This window comes from Colius striatus, chromosome 12, assembly GCF_028858725.1.
Source record: "Colius striatus isolate bColStr4 chromosome 12, bColStr4.1.hap1, whole genome shotgun sequence".
Lineage (NCBI taxonomy): Eukaryota > Metazoa > Chordata > Aves > Coliiformes > Coliidae > Colius > Colius striatus.
This window is the reverse complement of record NC_084770.1, coordinates 3436065-3457785: the sequence shown is the minus strand read 5'-3', so window position 1 is coordinate 3457785 and position 21721 is coordinate 3436065. Positions and strand designations below refer to the sequence as shown.

At 35.7% G+C, this 21721-nt stretch overlaps 1 protein-coding gene across 2 annotated transcripts in view; it reads right to left on the bottom strand.

Annotated features, from left to right (window-relative positions):
* The window catches only part of CLSTN2 (calsyntenin 2), a 298084-nt gene that overhangs the window by 174180 nt on the left and 102183 nt on the right, over nt 1-21721 (bottom strand). The window contains exons 1-2 of one of the 2 annotated variants that reach the window (XM_062005633.1): nt 15934-15976; nt 6533-6655 (exon numbers count right to left, since the gene is read on the bottom strand). Coding sequence is in view for 1 of the 2 variants with exons in the window: in XM_062005632.1 (XP_061861616.1) it covers nt 6533-6655 (123 nt within the window). In the remaining variant the exon portion in view is untranslated. Of the gene's footprint in view, nt 1-6532; nt 6656-15933; nt 15977-21721 lie in introns of those variants that run through there. The other variant, XM_062005632.1, reaches the window with a different exon arrangement.

The window sequence follows — 21721 nt, the reverse complement described above, 5'->3', positions numbered from 1 at the left end:
ACAGCCCAGAAATTTAACAACTGACACTTGTCAGGTAACTTCTGTTACAATGTGTTTTAATTAAACACTTTTAAAATCAACTAGTCATTCAGTCTAATACTTCAGCACAAGAAAATCTCAGATTTTTATCCCTCTCTTTATGTATTTGCACATCAACAGTAATATAGAGTCCTAATTTTCCAAAGATTGGGTCTTATTTATAAAGAAAACTATTCAAAACAGTTTCAATTTCTTTCACATCAGTATTTTCCAGAAGCAGTCTAAAAGCCCAAGTGACTGTCATCTAATCATAATTAGTTGGTTACTTTATTTGCTTCTTTCTGGCTTTGAGTGATTTAGCATGTTTAGGTGTAATTCATTACTATTTTCATCTGCCAGAAGCAACTTATATTCACTGTCTATGCATTAGAGTCTAATTTTCTTCCTAACAGCTTCTGCAATGACAGACCACTCAGCAGCTACTAAAAGTACTATTAGAACAGTCTGCATTCTTGAACCTATAGTCTTTTGACACATTAATGTTGCCTGCTTTTACCTCACTGCTGTCAAAACGACCAGGGCAGGCAATCAAACTTAATTGTCAAAAACTTTAAGAACAAAAAAAAAAAGAAACAAAAAAACCCAACCAAACAGAACCCAAACCCTCAAATCTCTCAGCTCTGAGCTTCAGAAACTAACCAACAGAGGTCACTGTCAGAGTAAGTTTTTTGTTGTGTTCTTAATTTGAAGGCTGGGCAACATTCCTTAGGTCAAAATCATTATCTCTGGAATCCTTTGTTCTATTGCCAACCTTCTATACTACCTTAGGTTATGATCACCATGAAGAGATCATTTTTTTGCATTTAAAAGCTACCATCTTAAGTAATTAAGCTACATTAATGGAAACATCAAAAAAAAATAGAATCTTAATAACCAGCAGGTGATTACAATCAACTGCAATACTCCTTGGCTTCATTTACAGTTTAGATTTTTTGATCACACATCATTTTCACCATGAAATATTTATCACCAATGAATTCTGGGCATTGTAAACTGACAGCATAACTCTGTCTGACAGTGTGTTAAAACTCGTAATATTCAGCATCACAATTTGAAAAATAATTTCCATATAGCTAATGTTGCACCAAAAAAGATTGCTTCTGTTAATAATGCCACTGCTTATCAATAAAACCAACTAAACAAGAAGGCTAGACAGCTTCACAGTCTGAAGCAGAGAAAAGTGATTTTGTGTTCAGCCCTTGGGTGTAAGTGGGCTGACAACTACTGGATTTACTGTGGTGCAGCTGAGAATACACGCTCCTCTGAACTGCTAAAATAAGAAAGATGATTTCAGAGAGTTTATGGACACAGCTTGTAGTTTAGTGAATATTCAGACATCCTTCTTGGCTGGTTTTATTGTCTCTCTATCCTTTACAGTGGTTTTAGCGCAGCCAAAATGCAGTCAGAGACTTGAACTCAATCTGCAAAGGAAGTCTGATTTGCAACTGTTTCTGAAACAGAGTACCCATCTGTGAGGAGACAGGAAGACACACATCTGACCTTTTTGAAAAAGACTATCTGCAAATCTATCAGGAACATAAAAGCAGCTTGAGACATAATGGTCCCAACTCACTGTGGTAAAATTATGTAGTTTAACCTTGGTGTAACACATTGCACTCATGCAATTGTATCAGTCTAATAATAGTGGTACAGTGAAGAGTTAGGCTCTTCGCTTTCAAGGTGAAAAGGTTATTCATCATCTCATTGTTCCAAAAGTTCCCTCCTATTTCTCTGCCTCTCATCTGTATCAGTGACACAATGTATAGCCAAAGACACTACCCACGTGCTGTATAAAATGCTCATGCTGCATTTAGGAAGTAACATAAAAAGATGTTGCTGCAAAAAAGAATTGGAATAATACCAAGCCATGGTGGATAGGACAGAAACTAATGGGCTAAAGCTGTGGTACAGAAAGTTCAGGTTAAGCATCAGGGAAAACAGTGAGTATGGTGAAGAGTGAAATAGATTGCTCAGGGAAGGTGTTGTATCTCTGTCACTATAGATCTTTAAGATTAGGATGGAAAACTATTTATCAGGAATGGCACAGGTATAATGGGTCCTGCCTTGGGCAGGAGGATGGACTGGAGACATCCTGAAGTTCCTTTCAAATGTATTTTTGCACAACACTGCTGATGGAACAGAGATGCTGTTATTAAAATGCAGACAGATACCCTTTCCAAATAGCCTTCCTAAATCCTACAGCATTTTGCTAGCACAGAAAGAAAATATTGTCAAATTGATTCAGTTGATCCTACTTCGTTTCTAGACAAATCACTCCTAAGCCTGAAAGTTAAATCTTTGAAGTGATTTCCATTCTCATAACCAGTATATGATAGCTGACTCTTTTATGGCTTACCCTGATATCAGACTCCTCATTTCCAGAGATTCCTATACACCTCACCTCATCTACCCCTAATACAGTATTTCATAGCAGCATGATTTGAACTTTGAGTTGAGGGGTGCATGATGAGAGAATTGCGACCAAAGGTTTAAAAGTATTTTAAAGTGCCAGCACCCACTTACTTGTTGTTACCAAATTATCTGTTGTGCAGACATCTGTGAACAAGAGGCTGCAAAATAAGCATGAGAAACAGCGAAGGGAAGGAGCCTTAATGGAGCCTTAAGGCTGCAAAAGAGTTATGTTTTGGCTCTAGACTGCTGATGGAGCAGACAACCAACTTCAAAAAAGTTTTAGCAACGCCACAGTGCCCAAAGTGAGATCATTGCTTCATTAACTAAGAAATTAGTATTGACTTTAATACCCTTTTGACACCCCTAAGTATGATAATTAGCTAAAAGGAGTACACGTTAAGCACATGACTATGTTTCTCAACTCTTCACCCCAATCATGCTAAATGTCACCTGATGTTGCATGTGTAACAAGTAGGTGGGTTGTTCACTTTCTGTAATGTATGTAATATAAAGGAATGTCCTTTCATTTTTGGGCTGTGTTAGAAGGAGTGATCCCCCATGTACCCAGCCATGAATAAAGCAATGCTGTTTTCTAATACTAAATTAACTGTTAGAGAGTTTCTTTTGGACTGTGTTCAGTAACCACCTTGTAGGTTTGTACAAGCCTAATTAAAGCTACATTTCTTGTTTTGGATGGATTCTTTTTTTTTTTAAGAGATTCTTCCTATGGATTTCCCTAAATTAGGTAAGTAAGCTCATATTGCATCTACAAAATACTGTTTGAAGAGCAAGTTTGTAGGCATAACCTATTTCTACAGCACTTGAATCTTCTTTGTGTTTCTTGGGGGAGTTCATTAGGAGGTTGGTTAGTTGGCTTTTTCTGGCTATGATATCCTGTAAAAGGCTCCAGACTGCGGTAGTGAGTCTAGTTATTTTAAATACCAGTGTGTGCCAAACATCTTTCAGGTTAGAACTTGAAAAAACGAAGTTTGCAAAACTACTCAACTATTTATGATGGCATTTTCAAGCTTTCCTTCAAAAGCAGGGGTCTGAAAATAGTACTTACATGAAAAAGTTAATATGTTAATAAAATGAATATTTTGGAAACTATCATTTTACATATACTCCAATTGTTGCACAGTGCACAATAAACTCTTAAGAGTTTATTGATGAAGAGACATCAAAGACTATTCATTGCAATCTTGTGAAAGTCTTCATGCTCCAGTTATGAAACAGGCTGATCACATTTGACAGTCAGCACTTTAATAGGTACATTTAGTCCTGTCAGTCCCTTGTTAGTTCTCCCTGGCAACAGATCCATTGAAAGGCTATCTGCACAGATCATTCCTTTTTCTGTCATCACCCTTGATTTTAAACATTAGAGGTGAGAATAAAAGTGAAGATTACAGTCATTTTCTCTTGTGACCACTCCATGTGTATACTACGGGAAAGAGCTGACAAGTCAATTAATAAGAGACTTCCCTTACTAAAAGACTTAGGAAAAGGGAAAAGGGCACAAGTAATAGGAACAATGTTAAATTTTCCAGGAGATAAAACAAAAATACTGTTTCTAGTTTGGAGTAGGTCTGTGCCACACATAACTTTTAACCTAAAAAAATTGAGAACATGAGAATAGGTATAGAAAACTAACCAAAGTACTAAGGGTAGATGAGAATCACTGATGATTATCAAATGTGTCTTAATAGCTTATTTCTGCTTTTATGCCTAGAAACAAAGTCATTATTAGGCAAAAGATTATTTGTTCAGGTGAAAAATATGCATTAGGGAAAGCAACAGAGCAAGTACGTTGCTTAAAGTACCTCTGGTAATACACAGCTCAGAGCTGGAAAACCTGTACCACTTCCAGTACTACAATTACATGTTATTAAAGCAAAAAAGTTATTTCAACAATTTAAAAAAGTCTTCAGAAAAAGCACACAAAGATTTTTCCAAGAATGTAGGGAATCCAGGTCCCTCCAGGGAATTAATGGTTCAATCAATATTATAACATTATTTCAGGATTGCAGATCATGAGGGAAATGTTCAATATTACCTGGAAATGAACTATTACTATTAGGGAATATACACCAAACATTTTCTCTCCAAGACTCTGTGATACCTCCTAAAATATAAATGATTCAAACCAATAAATGAAGAAACTAAACCAATTGTCTAATGTAACCTTTAACACAAAAGCAAATCTGTTTCTGCAACTTCAGTACTTCAAAGGATGATTTTCTACAAGAGCAGCAAATCACTTATTCATGAAAAACTTGTCAATTGTTTCAATGTGAAAAAAACCCAAAAAAAATCAGGCTAGCATATGCTCAGTCAGCAAAGAGTTTGTAAATGTATCAATGGAAACAGTATGTGTACTATTCCCTATAAGGAACCCAAGGAAATACCAGTAAAAGAAGCAAATATGAGACGGAACAAATAATATTCATTACAAAATGCCCCAAAAATGAAAAGGATGTCTTTTCACTTCATCTTCATGCCTTAAAACCTGTACCTGAAGATAAGTTTAGCAAGGATTTCCTCTAAGTTTACATTACTGTTTTCCACAAACATTTGGAAGAACGTATAGCACATGCATGTGTAAATTACCATTATAAGAAATAAGTATACTCAGATGCATCACAGATAACAGTTCATCATTCAAAAATCTCATTCCACACTTTTGATGGTCTTATCATATAGTTGCTTCTTGATGAATGCATTTTTAAAAAAAATATAAATAATTACTTTTTCCTTTGCTTCAAAAACTTTATATGAAGTATAAAGCATCTTTATATGAAGTATATCTACTCTGATTATAATTAGTACCTCCCAGCTAGAGGCAGTTTACTGATCTCTGAATGGACATTGATTGTGCCTCCATTAGCATGTAACTCAGTGCCTCAGGAACTATCAGCAGTGTTTCATGCTGAGGTTGCTGTATCCATAAGCATTTGTTATATGAAACTTTTACTTCTGACTAAATTTCATTGAATCCCCTCCACTGACTATCCCCAGTGCACGTCTGGTTGAGAAAGAAAAGCATTCTGTGCAACCAAGAACATTGGGGCACCATAAGTGGGAAATCAGGTATGACATTAAAATGGGATTCAATACAGAAAAAAACCATTTAGTGAATCTCTGTTTTGCAGAATATGAGTTTATGCCAGTATATGCTTTTGGGGAAAATGACTAATAATAATTCTTACATGATGCTGTAAAATGTTGTGTGGGCTAAGTACTTTGACTTACTGCTTATTGAACATGACTGTATTGCACAAGAACAAGGATATTCATCTTCACTAGTTCCTTTCCTTATGAAAAATGAACACTCTTAAGCAATATCTTTTGAAAAACTGCATATTTTTAGGATCTCACAGCAGCTATCAAGCCTCAATATTCTTCCTTTTCTTTAAAAAATATTTGTAATGAAACAAGTAATTTAAGAGAAAACTTGCTTGATATGAAAACATACTATTTACTTAAACTCTTGACAGAATAAGCGTGAGGAAAACAGACTTAATACATGTAAAAACTTCTATACGACATGCAACTTTCGTAAAGAAATTTGAGCAAAAACCTTAAAAGCATCCAAATTAATCCATTAATCCAATCCATTAAATTTTCTGTTGAGTTTTGGCAGTTTTAGTGTACTAACACTGTAACATATTTAAAGATTTGTCACATAGTTTGTCCATAGCCAGGAAGTAAGAGAGATGGGGTTGTTATTACTAAATAAAACTACATATTATTTCTTTAGGCAAATGTAATTATTAATTTCTATAAAGTAAAAATTAATTCTATAATTCTTGTGTTTTGTTTAAAAATGCTGATAGTGGAAGCCTCCAGTATTATGCTCTCTTGTAATCTCTTCTGCTTCATGACAAGTAAGCAGACACATTCACTGTAAAACACATCTCATTTCAAAGTCCATGGGCCCACGGTCAAGTCCCAAGTACTCATAGCCTCGAAACATGCCTTTCAGAGTACATTATCTCTGCTCTGCAAATTTATTGCTTACAATGCTAAGAACTTCCTAATGCAATTCATAAGCACAACTGCTACTGTTAGTGTATGTTCCTACCTGCAAAGGGAACAGGCGCATCTTTGTCCAAAGCAACAAGGGGAGGATCCAAAATTACAGTGTCATTGTTTTCAGTAACGATTCCATGGTATGATGTCTCAATCCAGGGCTTGTGTTTGTTCACTAGAAAAGAAATAGTATTCCCAATTAATTTGATTTGCATCTTATATCAATTCAGCTCATTTTATTTTTAAAGAGAAATTATTTAACATATATCCATCTAATATTAATGTTATTACTCAAAAGCTACAATCAAGATACCAAAGGACTTTATAAGCATTCAAATATTAAACCAAAAGTATATCCACATTGTGCTGCAACTCATTCATGAGAAAATCAACACTTAAAGACATTCCTCCAATTAAGGCACCAAAATAAAAAGCCAATTTTCAAAATATTTTTAATGTGTTTCCAACTGTCAGACTTTATTAGGGTCAGACACTTTTGAAGGAATTGCTTCTCATTGCAAAACTGATACTAGAGAAAGGATGTCCAGAGAAACACAAAAAGACTGTTTTGAAGTAGAGGACCTCACAAAGATCATCAGATTGTGCCCTTTCAATGTGCATTCCATTCATCAACAATCTCCTATTTATTGGAGAGTATGAAGATGTGTTTTCCTCCTCCTTTTATTTTGTAACAGGCTTAGCTTTTCTATGCTTATAAATAGCATTTTGTTCCCACAGCCAAATCTCAAAGTTATGTTTTTGGAACTCCTACATAAGTAATACAATGGTGCCAGTCTAAACAAATTGCAATTTGAAGAATGTACTACCCTAGGCATGAGAAAACACTGCACTAAGGAATATCTACCATGCTTTCATCAAGTCTAGGTGAAAGGTAATTTTGTACATATAATTTAGTTGTATGTATTTAATGCTGAGGAGAATATCTGGTAAGGTAACAGAAATCACTCCAAGGAAGGAGGATTGACATTTAAAGCAAAAAAAAAAAATCCCAATTCATCAAATAGTATTATTTAAAATAACCCATTATAAAAAGAAAGAAAGAATCAAACAAAATCCACACATACACCACACTTTTTCCTGCCACATAGTTTCCTCTATGCAGAGAAAGCAGCCACAAACAGCAAGACAATAGGCTCTAGCCACAGCAGAACAGCTGGGCAATTAACAAAATATTTTATTCACTGGCTATTTGGAAAAAGTAAACAAAAAAAATGTCTGGCAAGATTAGTTTCATTCTATTTTCTTCTTGTTTCTTTGTTTAATCATGAGGAAATGATGGATTCAACAAGAATGACCTGGGGTCCTTTTAAAGTTGAATTATTTTATATTCTAATCACTAATAAAATAACCTTGAATTCATTTATATGTTGCAATATATATTCTTTCACAAGAAAACATAGTTATCTTTACAGTGGTTTTGTCCATTTTTGCAATAATCAAGCAATGGGAAGATTAAAGTCGGGATGTGTCACGGAAAGGTGAAATGGAAAATAAGGAACTCAAATATTTTCATCTTGTAATGACTGTAGAGCCAGAGGAGAGATTGGCAAGTTTATGTAATAGGATGAAAGCCAAAAGTCTTGTCAATGTTGAAATATGAGAAGTGATGGATGTAATTCCAGAGCTTTGTATGGCATTTGGGATTCCAGTTTGCAGGGTAGTTTAAGGATTCTGTATCTGTTATTTTAATATCTGAATTGCCTGAACATCCAGGCACATAAATATGCTTCACTGGTATTCTGATATGACTCAAAAGCCTTGACTGACATATGCTGTACAGAACAAAAGGCAATCTCTTAATTGAAGGCAGATACAACTGAACAGTAATGAACTAGTAAGGAATTTGCATGAAATGGGAATTCCTTAGGAAACTAAAAGTACTGAATCCACCTTTTCCTTCCTTCTGGTTCTGTTAATTGTCTGAGCTCTCACCAAAAAAAACCCAACAAACAAACAAATTGAAAAATGCTAAACAAATCAAACAACAGAACATAAAAAACTCCCACAAAACTCTCCCCAGACCTCTTTCTTCCTATTATAGATTCTACAGAGTAGTTTTTATGACACTTTTGCTTAAGAAACAGTCTCACTGCACAGTGACTGCAATTCTACTAGCCTTATCTTTTTCCCATTAGTGTCCCATGAGCAGTAACAACAGTCAAATAAGTGACTGCAACATAATTCCTTAAATTATGTTGGGGTGGCAAGAGAAGAAAGTACATGAGGAACAAGTTGTAAAATTCAGCTCTAGACTTTAGAGACTGGTATTCAGAAGAAGAAAAGAAAAAGAAATCCACAAGCAAAATAGAGTAAAATGTCAAATGATTTGCAAGTTCTTATGAGGTTCATCTCCAAAGGGTAAATTACAACTCCACAAGCTTTGTGTAACTTGTGGTGGGGAAATTTAAAAACAATGGAAATCACTCATACTCTTTCAGAGTGCAAAACAATTCTTTTGCATCACAAGATCTATACATTTGAATTATTTTCACATTATTAAAATTATACTTGCTTTAAAATAAGATATCTCTAATACTGAGATTAGAAGCTGGTATTCTGGTTAGGAGTGTTGTTTATTTTTTCCTGCTAATGGTTGCTGAAACATAGAAACTCTTACTAAATGCATATACCACTATAAAGGCTTTCAGAACATACTAGATTCTAAAGAAAAGCACTTCCAAATATAACATTATTAATGAACAATTTATATTCAACAATAGGTTAGCCACAAAATGTTAGACTGGTTCAAATCAGTATTTATCCATAGGTCAGCATATCTGTTATAAACATCAGATATTTTCCTATCTCCATGAAGCATCTTTAGCACAAGAATTTTAAAAATTAATTCAATGTCTTTTGTCTTATTCTAGCTACTGATCTGATTTTCAAGATATTTGAGAAATACATGTTTTTAACTATAAATTACATGTTCTTCTAGTTGCGTCTTCATTGAAAGCATGACTTTGTTCCTCTATCTAATCTCATTGCTTTCATAGTATTAATGTATTGAGGTGAAAATATCAGCTACAACTGAAGACACCAATTCCTCTGCCTTAGTGCAGGACCTGCACCTCAAAACATGACTTCTTCTAATTCAATCAGTATTTCCTTTTACCCTCTGCTTTGCTAGCCCTGCCCTTGAACTAATTGTTTTTATTACTGTACAAAAGTAAATTTAACGTGTTTAAGACTGACTAACAAGGATTCAAATCCAAGTTATATTCATGTTTACAGGACCATGTACAGAATATTGGCATAAAATTAGAGAAATCCCATGAGTAGAGTTGTTTTTGTAGGAGCTTTACCTCTCTGACAACTATCCAAAGCCACGTGTAAAAAAAAAAAGGCAAAAAACTTCTTTCTTTTCACTACAATTGGTTATAATCAAAAAATCTTAATATAAATATATACAGTTATACTTTCCCTTTTAATCCACATTTAGTTTAAAGTGGCTCTCAAACTAACTTAAGGTTGTACTCCTTCCTCAGTAACATCAAAAGCAGTCAAATTTTAGGTCAGCTTTCCAAAGACACAGCAATGACACGCTGCATTTATTCAAACACGAGAATAAAAAGTTACACCATTCTGTCTACTTTAGGCTATATGAAATGTATGTTTAAATAGGTAGAAACCAAACCAAACTAAAAAATAAAAACCAAAACCCCACATTATTTAAGAAATTATGTAATTGTTATTATAGAATGTGTTTACTAGAATATCTTAAGGATTAACATGTATATTTCTAGAATTCTTATAAACTTTATGAAACAAAGTGGGAATTACCAATTAACAACATCCTGTAAAAGAAAGTAATAGATATACTATATTTTTTGATTTGCATTTTCTAAAGGTAATAGAAGACATCTATATTCAGATTTATATGTGATGTTTCAGGAAATGAGAAAGCAGAGACTGCTAGCTAAACTCAAAAAAAATGAATAAGCTGGATACTCAGCAGATAAAAACTATCTAGATAATTATTTTCCCTCTTAAGGTGTGCTAAGTTGTAGTAAACTTATAGTAACTCTAAAATTGAAAAGGAAAAAAAAAGAAAAAGTTATGGTTTTGCCTTCTTTTACAACAATCTTCTCTGAAAGCATTTATTGTTTACTTTTTCCTTCCACTTGACTAGATGGATAAAAGCTGAAAACAGTAAAATGCTCTCCTGAATTCAACCACAGTTTTAGTTACGATGTACAAATGAAATGTGCCTCTGTTGTGGCTTGATTTTTTTTTTAATTTGCTTCCTTTTGTATCATTTCTTTTTCATTCATATAAAATCTTAAAGTAAATTACTTGTAGCATCTAGCATAAGGCAATTAATCTTTTTCCTTTATTATAGTTAGAGGTCAATTCATTCAAATTTGTATGCAACATTTACACTGCATTTCCATAGTCTGTCCCACCAAGCATGTGATTATGAGCTTTTGGATGTAATTAAACCATCTTGCTAGACAATTGCCACTCTGTGTTCCATCTGCAAATGCACTTGGCACATATAACAATGAAGCAGAAAAATGCAAAAGAAAAACAAACTCATTCTGTAGAGTTTGCAGGAAATCTCATGCCCTCGGGAATTTTGCCTTAAAAGTCAGTTCAAGGACAAGTCCCCAAATTTAGCAAAATTGATACAAAGACAAGCTGGAAGATATTTAGAACCCTAAAAATATGCATAACTCCAACATTCTGCTTTGGTGCCTTTTCCCTGTCCTTTGCACAATGCCCTGGGTTCTACTCCTTTCAGACACTCAAAATCTCACCCTGCTACTTGCAACCTGATACAGAGAAGGTAAGAAAAACAGCCAACTTCACATGCCTAACTCCCCTAGTATGACTGAATCTAAACACTTTACACTTGGACCAAATGGCTCATGAGAAGCACTGTAGTAGAAACAGAATAAAATCACAGACAAGACACTGATACGTCCCAAGCTATTTGTCCATTGATCAAACAGCTCTTTACTTTGACTAAGGCTAAAGATACATAAAACTATGAGTCTGTAATGTCTACTATATTAAAGGATGACTGCCCACTTTATCACAAGGTATGCACAGGGCTTTCTGAAGGCAATCATACTCTCAGTAAAATAAATCTTTCAAGTCTCTGTGAACAGTTGCAATTTGTCAGTGCAAAGCAGTATTATAACTAGACCAAAATATACACAAAATGCATGAGGATATCATCTTATGATGAAAGACATCTTTTCCATAACCCAAGATAGACACTTCTTTGGGATGGGGAAAATGGGTGGAAAGCAGCATGTGTACAAGAAATACAGTACAATGTTGTTTCCGAAATTCGGATGGTTTCTGACTTAAAAAGTGGGATTGATCTAAAAATAACACATAATAAAGAAACTATGAAAGACAAGGAAAAAAAAAGTGACTACTGCAAGATTTAACTACTGACACTAGGGCAAAGTCAATACTAACTCATTTAACTGCTGATTTCTAATCTTTACGAAGCTAAAACTTGAGGTAGTAAATTATAAGGGTTAAAATTGCTTTATGAATGTGAATGTTTTCTTCCTTTTTTCTCAAAATAGCATAATGGATCTATTTTCCATTTAAATGGACTAGATGATCTCTAAAGCTCCCAACTCCTACCATTCTGTGATAATGTTCTCTCATCTCTACCTCTACCTTAACAACTCTGTTGATGCCAGTAAAACTGGCAGAAAATATATGCTTTCTCATCACTCAGTTCAGCTCTAAGTCCTTGCATCTGCTAACTTCAATGATCGGTTCAGTCTGCTGGAATCCTTTATTTCTAAGTTTCAAAGGCTTTCCAATAAATACCAGCCAAAGGAGGATGCTTGGAAAGCCTTTTAGGCACATGCATGGAATGCCAGTAACTTCTGTCAAATATAGGAGACTAAACCTCATGCTCTATGCAGTCTGCATTACAAGCAACAAGTCCTTATCTCATCCAGCAGAGAATGCTTATAATGCCTTATTAGGAGGATAATGCATATATAAAAATCCTAATGATATGAATGACATACTGACACCTGCAAAGCATAATCATTATGGTGAAAAAACCTCCTCTGGTCTGGATGTCATCGGTTTGGCAGTCCACTCCTCCTTTGGGTGATACATTGATGGGTAAATGGTACAGTAAGACTTGTGGGGTCAGCCAGGGCCAGAGTCCTCACTCAATTTTTTTTTTTTTTTTTTAGGTTTTTAAGACAAAAAGGCCACTTAAAAATATAATTTGTCCATTCTTAAAATCCAGTGGCCTTTTCTCTGAATAGTTTCAACAGCCCCGAGCTTTGGATCAAGACGTAGCAATGTTAAAAGGAGACGAGGGAGAGGTCAGAAGATTATTTTGATTCCCAAATGTGGTTTGTGCCATATTCAATCTTACATTCAAGTTAGAAATTTTGGAAATTCTCATCCTTAACAGAAATTTGCTAGTCTCCAGTACTTCTAGTTACTGATAATTGGAATATTTCAAATATTGTGTTTTCAATAAGCAAGTTCTGTTCACACAGTTTATAGAAGACTGTATTGTGCACATGTAACTTAACATTATATCTTACTCACTATGATATATGACCAGATAGACAAATCTGGGTTCTCTGCATTGCCTGCTGCAGAACGGGCTGGAGCTATAAACAAAACTAAAATCTCATAGAGTAGCAGCTAAGAACAGAGTTCTGAAGAGGGGCAGATTTGAGGGCTTAAGTCACTAAAGAAATGAAGATTAGGAGTTTGGCAAAGAATTTAAGTCTTCTTCTGGAAGGCAGAGTAAAGAACAACATATGAGTAAATGACAGAAAAGAAAGCTGGAAGTGGAAACTGAAAATGGATGGGAAGCAGAAGTTAACAAAAGTTTGAATTGTACAGGATTAAATCTCAGCATTAGGAAAAAACTCCAACATTGAGTGGCTACATCAGCAGAAAAGAAGAATGCTCTTTCCTTGTATACAAAAGAAATGTAAAACTTTCCTAAAACTTTCACATATAAAACACATTTAACACATTCTGTCAAAGACAAATTGTAAAGAAGAAACACATTTGTCTGACTCACAGACTTAGCTCTCTATGTGATGCCATTGCCTGAATTACTGAAACACCAGTAGTTATGCTCTGAGTTTACTTCTAGATTGATAATTTAAAGCCACAATACTTTATGTGCTTTTACATAAAAGAATAGTGTGAAATTTCTGTCCCAATTAAGGCATTGTGAGTTTTGGAACTAAGTTCAGTGAAAAGAGAATTTATATGATATATGAGATGTGATTATGAGATGTGAACTCCTTGGAGAACTTTTAAACTAAAGAACACATTAAGCAGTGCATCTAAGCAACATTAAATTACTTAGTGGAGATCCTACGGATAAGTTGGCATTGTTTTGATCACACTGCACAACAAAAACCTATTTTGCATTACATAGATCATTCAAGAAAGTGCCATAAACACATTTTCTGGTCCCCAGGAGAAGGCTTTACAGTGGTGACAATTCCCATTAGTAAAAAAATTGTTCTTATGTCTGAAAAAGAGGAAAATTTGAGGTGAAGGACTCCTTTGTCAGTAGCTCTTTCTAACTACAGGCTTATTTGGCCAAACACATCAAGTGCTTTTCTAACAGATTTTAAAATATTAGACAGTAATCTATTGACAATTTGTCAAGTGGCATAATCTTTATTTATGCTGACATGCTCAGAAGTTTGTGTAGCTATAAATATGCTTGACTCTCTTCTACAATAGGCTTTTTTGAGAGGAGGAGAGATATTATTTTTAACACTGGCCAAATCAATACTAAACATTTGAAATGCTTTTGTCAACTCAGACATATGCTGTTCAAGAATAAAAGAGTTTAGCTACAAATCTCATAAAACTCTAGTCACAGTATTGTTATATAAAACCTTTAGCACTATTTTTCATTTTTTACCCTTATTTCTACACATAAGAATAGACCTTTATGCTATGCCTCATTGTCATCTTTTAGTAATGGGTCAGACAGTTGTGTTCTTTGTGCTTTAAATGGTCACAAAGCTTAAAAGATATTTTCCTTAACACAAGAGATTTCATCTTCTTGATTAAAACATCCAGTCTTCATACTTTATCTATTGATTTTTTTATAACAGACTACAGAGAATGTAGAACTGAATTCTGAGTGACTACAGCCTATATGCCTCAATGTTCAGACTGGGAAGTTGCCCGTGTACCATACACAAGGCAACAAAACTGGAATTTGATGATGAGCCCATCTCCCACAGCTATCCTTGTTAACTTCAATACCACACACCTGATTAAGGCCTCATATATGAAAATCTATATATTTCAAAATATTGGTGAAAGTATCTAATAGTATAAAAGTTTTTATTCATGCAACAAGGCAACCATAAACAAATGAAGTTGTGTTTCCCTGTGTATTTATCTGCACTCAAAACTCACCTCATTTAACTTGTTACCAATGCTGACCTTTAATTCAACAAAACTTTCTTACAACCAGCCTCATTCTCATTTGAAAATACACAAAAGCTTGAGACTCACAATATTTAACCCCTCTAGCACTTCATTTAACTTTCTTCAATATTTAATAAGCTCACGTTCACTACATGAAGTTGCCCCATTCTTAGATGCTTTGTCATTTTTTTGTTTGAACTGAAAGCTGTTCTGAACATGGATTTATTTTTCCTTTATGAGAGTTTACAGGACACATTTTAAACCAAACCTGACTCTAGCCCTTATTCCTCAAATGAACAATAAATGAGTGTCCTCTGAAGAGTTTTGTCAGCTGATACTATCTGAATGGGCATTTCAGCACAGTTTTTTCAGGGACTGGATACCAACATCTTGTAAACAATACAGGTATTTAAAGCAATGCTGAGAAATATACAAGTAAATATACAGTAAACATACAGTAATATACAGTAAAAATTTTAGCTACACAGTGTATTGCCCTAGGAATGAAAAACAATATTCAATGATTACACAGAAAAGCAAGAGTAATCCCCTAATAGCACCAAAGATGGACCTCATTGAGGAGTTACATATCTACAGGGTGCTCTGTTTAACTAAATAACAAATGTGCATGTACAATGCCTCTCTGATTGCCTGAAATATTAAAATCAGAGAATTCCAATTGCAGAAATTTCTCCCTACAAACGGTCTCAATTATGATGTCTTCAAAAGGTACACTGCATCTATTACAGAACACTAAATACTTTAACATTTGCTGAGCAGATTGCTAAAGGCACTGGTTTTTCAGCATCATTCAGCACCATTTGCATTTATCATTCAGGTTAGCAATAGTTTTCTTTGTAAACAGTAACTTAAAGTTTTAAAAAGTGGAAATCAAAATAAACTTGGGTTATATGCAATCATGTCATGTCTCAAGAACTCCAGCAATGCTGCATAGTCAAGAATGGCATTTTAAAAAATACTGCATACAAAGGACTTAATAGTAAAGACAAAACTGACCAGAAGCACAGAAGATCTGCAACTGGGTCACAGATGGCAGATGGCAATGTTAGGAGGTTCCTTTTCTCCGCTGTGGGATGGAATGCTTCACTCACATGGCAACCAAATGACATCCACTATAGGGATTCCTACACTTTGCACTTCTTCCCAACAATGGGCATTAAGATTAGTCACCTCCTCCTTTTCTAGCCCTGCTACTTGTCAGATGATACATGCACTCTGGGATCAGGAGTCTCATGAACTCCCTAGAGTTACATATGGTCCATGAGCTATGAGTCAGCCACTAGATCTGCTGACAGGACTAAAACAAATAAAGGAAAATAAAATTATGATGGAAAACTGCTGCTTTGAGCCTTCATGAAAAGCATAACATTGTGTTACAGGCGATGAGGCCTATCAAGCAGGCAAACAAGAGTAAAATAATCAATGGTTAGACAAACAGGAGATCCATCCCACAGGTATCACAATCCCTTTATATGCCATGTTGTTTAGTAGTTAACTCAGTTATATATCTCTACCAAACCCAAAATACACATCTCAGAGAAAACATCCAATTTTGAGAAACTCTGAAAGACTGGATGCAATCAATACTTTCTTCTTCCAAAAAAGCTAATATATAACACCAAAATAAGTTATTGCTCAGAATACCTTGACATGAGAACTTGCATAAGGTATACTCTTTATGTCTATTAATTCATTCAGCATTCATTTCTAAAGACTGCCTAATCTTAAAACCCACTAAGCTTCAATTCAGTATTTGTTAGTATTCCTTGATAATTACACAGATCATTTCTTAACTACTTTTACCTGCTGTAAAAAGTTTCCAGGGCTTTGGTCAGTGTATAAAAACTTGTTTGTCAAATGGAAGACAAAATGATGGAAGAAAAAATGAAATAGCAACTTATACAGATTTGGAAAGTTTTTTGGTTAATTGATTAAGTCTCACATCCAAATACCAAATACTATTTTTCCCAGATTCATCATTTTGTTCTTAATCATCAACTACTTCTATGAATTGCTAATAAGATTGTTTTTGACCCCTGACTTATCAGCTTTTGTCCTACAATACTGCAGGTGGGACATACTTTATTGCAAATTTCATTTCATGCTTTTTATTGAAAAAGGTATGGAACAATGAATGATAATTATACATTTTACAGTTCATTCACTTCAAACTGATCATTTTATATTCATTACTGCAGTGACAGATACGTCCTGTCAGTTTTACTCCTCATTGTGCACATATCTGCATTCCAGCAAGCAACAGAATTGTGAAAGGAGACTTCAACCAAGTTTTAAGAAAAAAAAAGGGGATCAGATTATCTTGTTACTGTATCTCTACTGGCTGCTGTCAAAAGGACCAGCTGACTAAAACCACATTTCTAATATTTTTTGCAATCTGCTTGTAAAACTAGTTTTGGGTATGAAAACATAGAACTGCATCATTCATTGCAATGACACCTGAAGAAAGGGTTAAAGCTCCTGGACATATTTTCAAGAAATAAACTTCTACTTCAGTTTTTTCACAAGATTTCAGATGTTACAGATCTCAGATTTTATACATTTCACAACACAGAAAATATTATTTTTGGTATTTCAAAAGGTCACCCTGGTGACAGACTATGACTACTTGAAAAGGCAGGAAACATAAAGGAGGATTTTTTCCTGGGCTTCCTAAAGCAACAGCTCCAGAGAATTCCTATGTATTGATTTCAAGAGCTCTATGGATACTCTTCTTCTGAGTCTCCTTCCCTCAGAAATAATTGCTGGTAATCAGAATCTTTCATCCATTGATTGCATATTCAATGGACATGCATTCAAAGGACACTCTGTCCTCATAAAATTCGATTTACTAATAGAAAAGTGATCTCATCTTCTTGCTTTTACCGTCCCCAACACCAGGTTCTGATTCCCAAATAGGAGGTTCTAATTTAAGAAATATGATGTATATGTGTAAGAAATACAGGGAATAAGTGAACATAGAACAGACAAAAAGCCATTCAGAAAATATACCTTAATATCAACCAACAGACGATAAAATGAAGCTTTGTCATAACCACAGCTGAACCACACCAATGAATGAGCATATATGTTGGGTAACAATAAAATGGAAACAAGACAATCTGTTAACTGTGTAGCCTTGTAAGAAACCTTTTCTATTAGTTTACACAAAACAGGCAGGCTATGGCAAAACTAAAATGGTGGGCAGCCGTCAGATCAATCTTTCTTCTTACCTGATGGCAGTCAAGATGTCTATGGAACCAATAAGCCAGAATAACCTGCTTACAGCTACAGAAGTGCAGGAACAATACCATATCATAAATGGAAAGGCATCAAAATACTTATTTTTCAAGAGTAAACACTTATAGTTGCTTATTGCTTGGGGAGGCTGTTGCTTAAAAGACAAGAGAATAAAAAAAAATATCAATTGTATTTATTTACACTTTGAAATTAAAAAAAAAGTCCTAAAGACCTCACTATACACATACTACTCCCTGAGCAAAAGCAGAAAGACCTGCTTTTGATGTCATGTCCTCAACAGTTTTATCTGAACTAGAAACATACTTGTAACCGTCCAGAGTCTCTCATGAATAACCAGGATTTTGATGACTCTGATTCCTTTCATTCAAGATCCATGCACAGTGGCCTGACAGTGATATTCAAAAACACTAAAATTGCTATATCTAAAAGTCTAATAAGAAAAAGTAGAGTTAACTGAATGTTAGTGTCAAGCTTGGGAACCTAGTAAAGTGTCTGCAGCCACACAAATGCAGACATGATACCACATCATCGTGAAAACACAGCTTTAACAAGACTGATGCAGGGACATGGCAATTCGCTGAGTTTATATCAGTACATCTTTACATCATCAACCTTTACTGTTGTAGCACAGATGAAAACAAAACCTAAACCACTAGAAAAAGGAAAACCAAAAGAGGAACACGACTTGAGGTAGTCCATGCTTCCTATAACACACATAGAGAAAACCATCACCTGTATACTTCCCTTAGAAATTAGGCTAAATGAGGAAAAAGACTAACTTAGCTTTAGGAAAAAGGATATTGTACAGAATTTGTGTCAGTAATAGAATCTACAAGTCAAATCACTTTATGCTTAAAGCAACTGAAGTCATCTACCTGGCAAAGGTCTAAAGGCTGCTATGATTCAGCAAGAAGGGGTAAAAGGGAATCACCTGTATTTGAGTAGTCTCACAAATCAGTAGACCAAAAAAGAAGAAAAACTACTGTCAAAATGGACATGTAATGCAGAGCAGGGCTTCACAACCTTTCTAAAGTATCTTCTTTTCAAAGCAAAACTTTGAGTGCTTTTACGTCAAGAACGCCAACTTGAATCTACCAACGGTAGCTCACTGTTCCTAGTCCCTTCTGGGTTTGATCTGAGCTTGGAAAACAGCATGCTCAGATCACAGAGGGCACACAGCCCAGCACCTAGTTGGGAGATCTTAAAGGCACTGCAGGAGTAAGGCTTTGGGAGCACTGTCTCTCACAGAGACACATCAGTTGAGATTATTCAAATTAAATATGGTTAACAAGATGTAAAAGACAGGAGGACATGATGACAAACAAGCTGCCCTAACAAATGCTGCACATATTCTCACCAATCTTACTACTAATATGAAAACTTGCACTTGCATAACAAAGTGCTAAAAAAACATAGGTCCTCTGCTTACATCGTTTGGAGAATGTAGAAAAAGAGTAACTGAATTTGTTAGTACAGTCCTTGTTAGTTAAACACTACCATAAGTAAGAGCCACGTTAGCAAAACAACTTCTCTGCACTCTCCTACCACACACCAGCAATAATTCTTCTTCCTTTCACTACTTTTTGCTAAAATTAAACTTGAAGGGGAAAAAAAAAGCTATGGTTGTGCAGAATGCATTTACACTGGAATAAGAATAAGCTAAATCCCAAGAGTTGTCCGAAGCATTTAAGCAACCGATTTAAAGGTGACAACAAATCTATAGACACTCTAAGTACAAAGGCTGGCCATACCTTCAGAGCAAGATTAGCATTGAACTCCTGGAAATGCTTGTGCCCTGCCTTTTGCCCCGTGTTTTCAACAGCTAACTCTGCTCCCCCAAGACAGCAGGGACTTAGTGTCCAGCTGTAAATCAGCTCCTGAACTACTTCAAACTTTCAGCTGTTGCATCGAGTTAAACAAAATCTTCCTACAAAATAGCACCTCTGCCATTTTCCACATTCCTACCCCTGATCACAGAATCTTAAGTGTTGTAAAGGGATCTTAAAAGATCATCTAGTACATATAACCCCTCATTACTATTTAGAGTCAATCAACATTTTGCAATCTAGGATTAGGGGTGGTATGTGTGGTATTTGAAGGGTTTTTTCCTTTTCTCCATGGAACTAAGTAGGTTTAGCCAGTTTTGTTTGTTTGTTGAGTACAGGTATATGCCTATTCAGATATTTTAATGGAATAGTTTGCAAGCAGAAGCACTTTCAGCACTCTCTACTCTTTCAGTCATCATGATCCTCAATCCTTAAGGAGCAGGCTGAGCGGGTAAAGTGTAACTGTTAAGGTTATGCCCAGCACACTTGCAGGGAAAGCACTACAAGAAAGCTATCCTCTATTGCAGCATTCTGAGGTGATGTCAGCACATAATTGTGCAGGTGACAGTGTAAAGGTAATCATAGAATAGCATAATGGTAGGGGTTGGAGGGGATCTCGAGAGATCATCTAGTCCAATCACCTTGCTAAAGCAGGTTCTCCTTGATCAGATCACACAGGATTTCACTGTCATAGATTTGTCTTACAAATTTTATTGCTTCTCTTTGCTTTGCTTTTACAGGTGTCCTTTACAGAGAGTAGAATTTGGCAGATTTTTTGAGAGTTCTGCTCCCTTTTGCAAGAGGAAATACTGGTTTCAGGAGTTGCTGTCAAAGAAAGTTCATTTGCAGCTGAAAGGCAGCAGTCAGCACAGATTTTGACTTTGTGATCCTTGCTTCCTTCTGCATATCAGAAGCTTTTCTTTAAGTGGAACTTCTTGTGTTCCAGCTTCATCCCATTACCACTTACACTGTCAGTAGATACAACAGAAAAAAGTGCTGTCTCATCCTCTTGACATCCATATTTCAAATACCTGTAAGTATTGATGAGGTGCCCCCTTAGTCTTCTCCAAGCTGAATGATCACAGGTCCCACAGCTTTTCCTCATAAGAAAAGATGTTCCAGTCCCCTGATCATCTCGGTGGCCCTGTGCTGGACTTTCTCCATAAGTTTTCTGTCCCTCTTGAGCTGGGGAGCCCAGAACTGGACACAGGACTCCAGATGAGGCCTCATCAGTGCAGAGTAGAGAGGAAGAAGAACCTCCCTTGACCTGCTGCCCACACTCTTCTTGATGCATCCCAGGATGCCATTGGCCTTCTTTCCCAAGGGCACATTGCACATGTTTAGTTTATCACCAGCCAGCACTCCCAGGCCTCTCTCTGCAGAGCTGCTCTCCAGCAGGTCAATCCCCAGCCTGTCTTGGTGCATGGGGTTGTTCTTCCCCAGATGCAGGACTCTGAACTTGTCCTTGTTGAACCTCATGAGGTTCCTCTCTGCCCAGCTCTCAAGCCGGTCGAGATCCCACTGAATGGCAGCACAGCCTCTGGGGAATCAGCCAGTGCTCCCAGTTTGGTGTCATCAGGGAACTTGCTGAGGGTACACTCTGTCCCCTCATCCAGGTTGTTGATGAAGATGTTGAACAAGACTAGCCCCAGAACTGATCCCTGTGGAACTCCACTGGCCACAGGCCTCCAACTTGACTC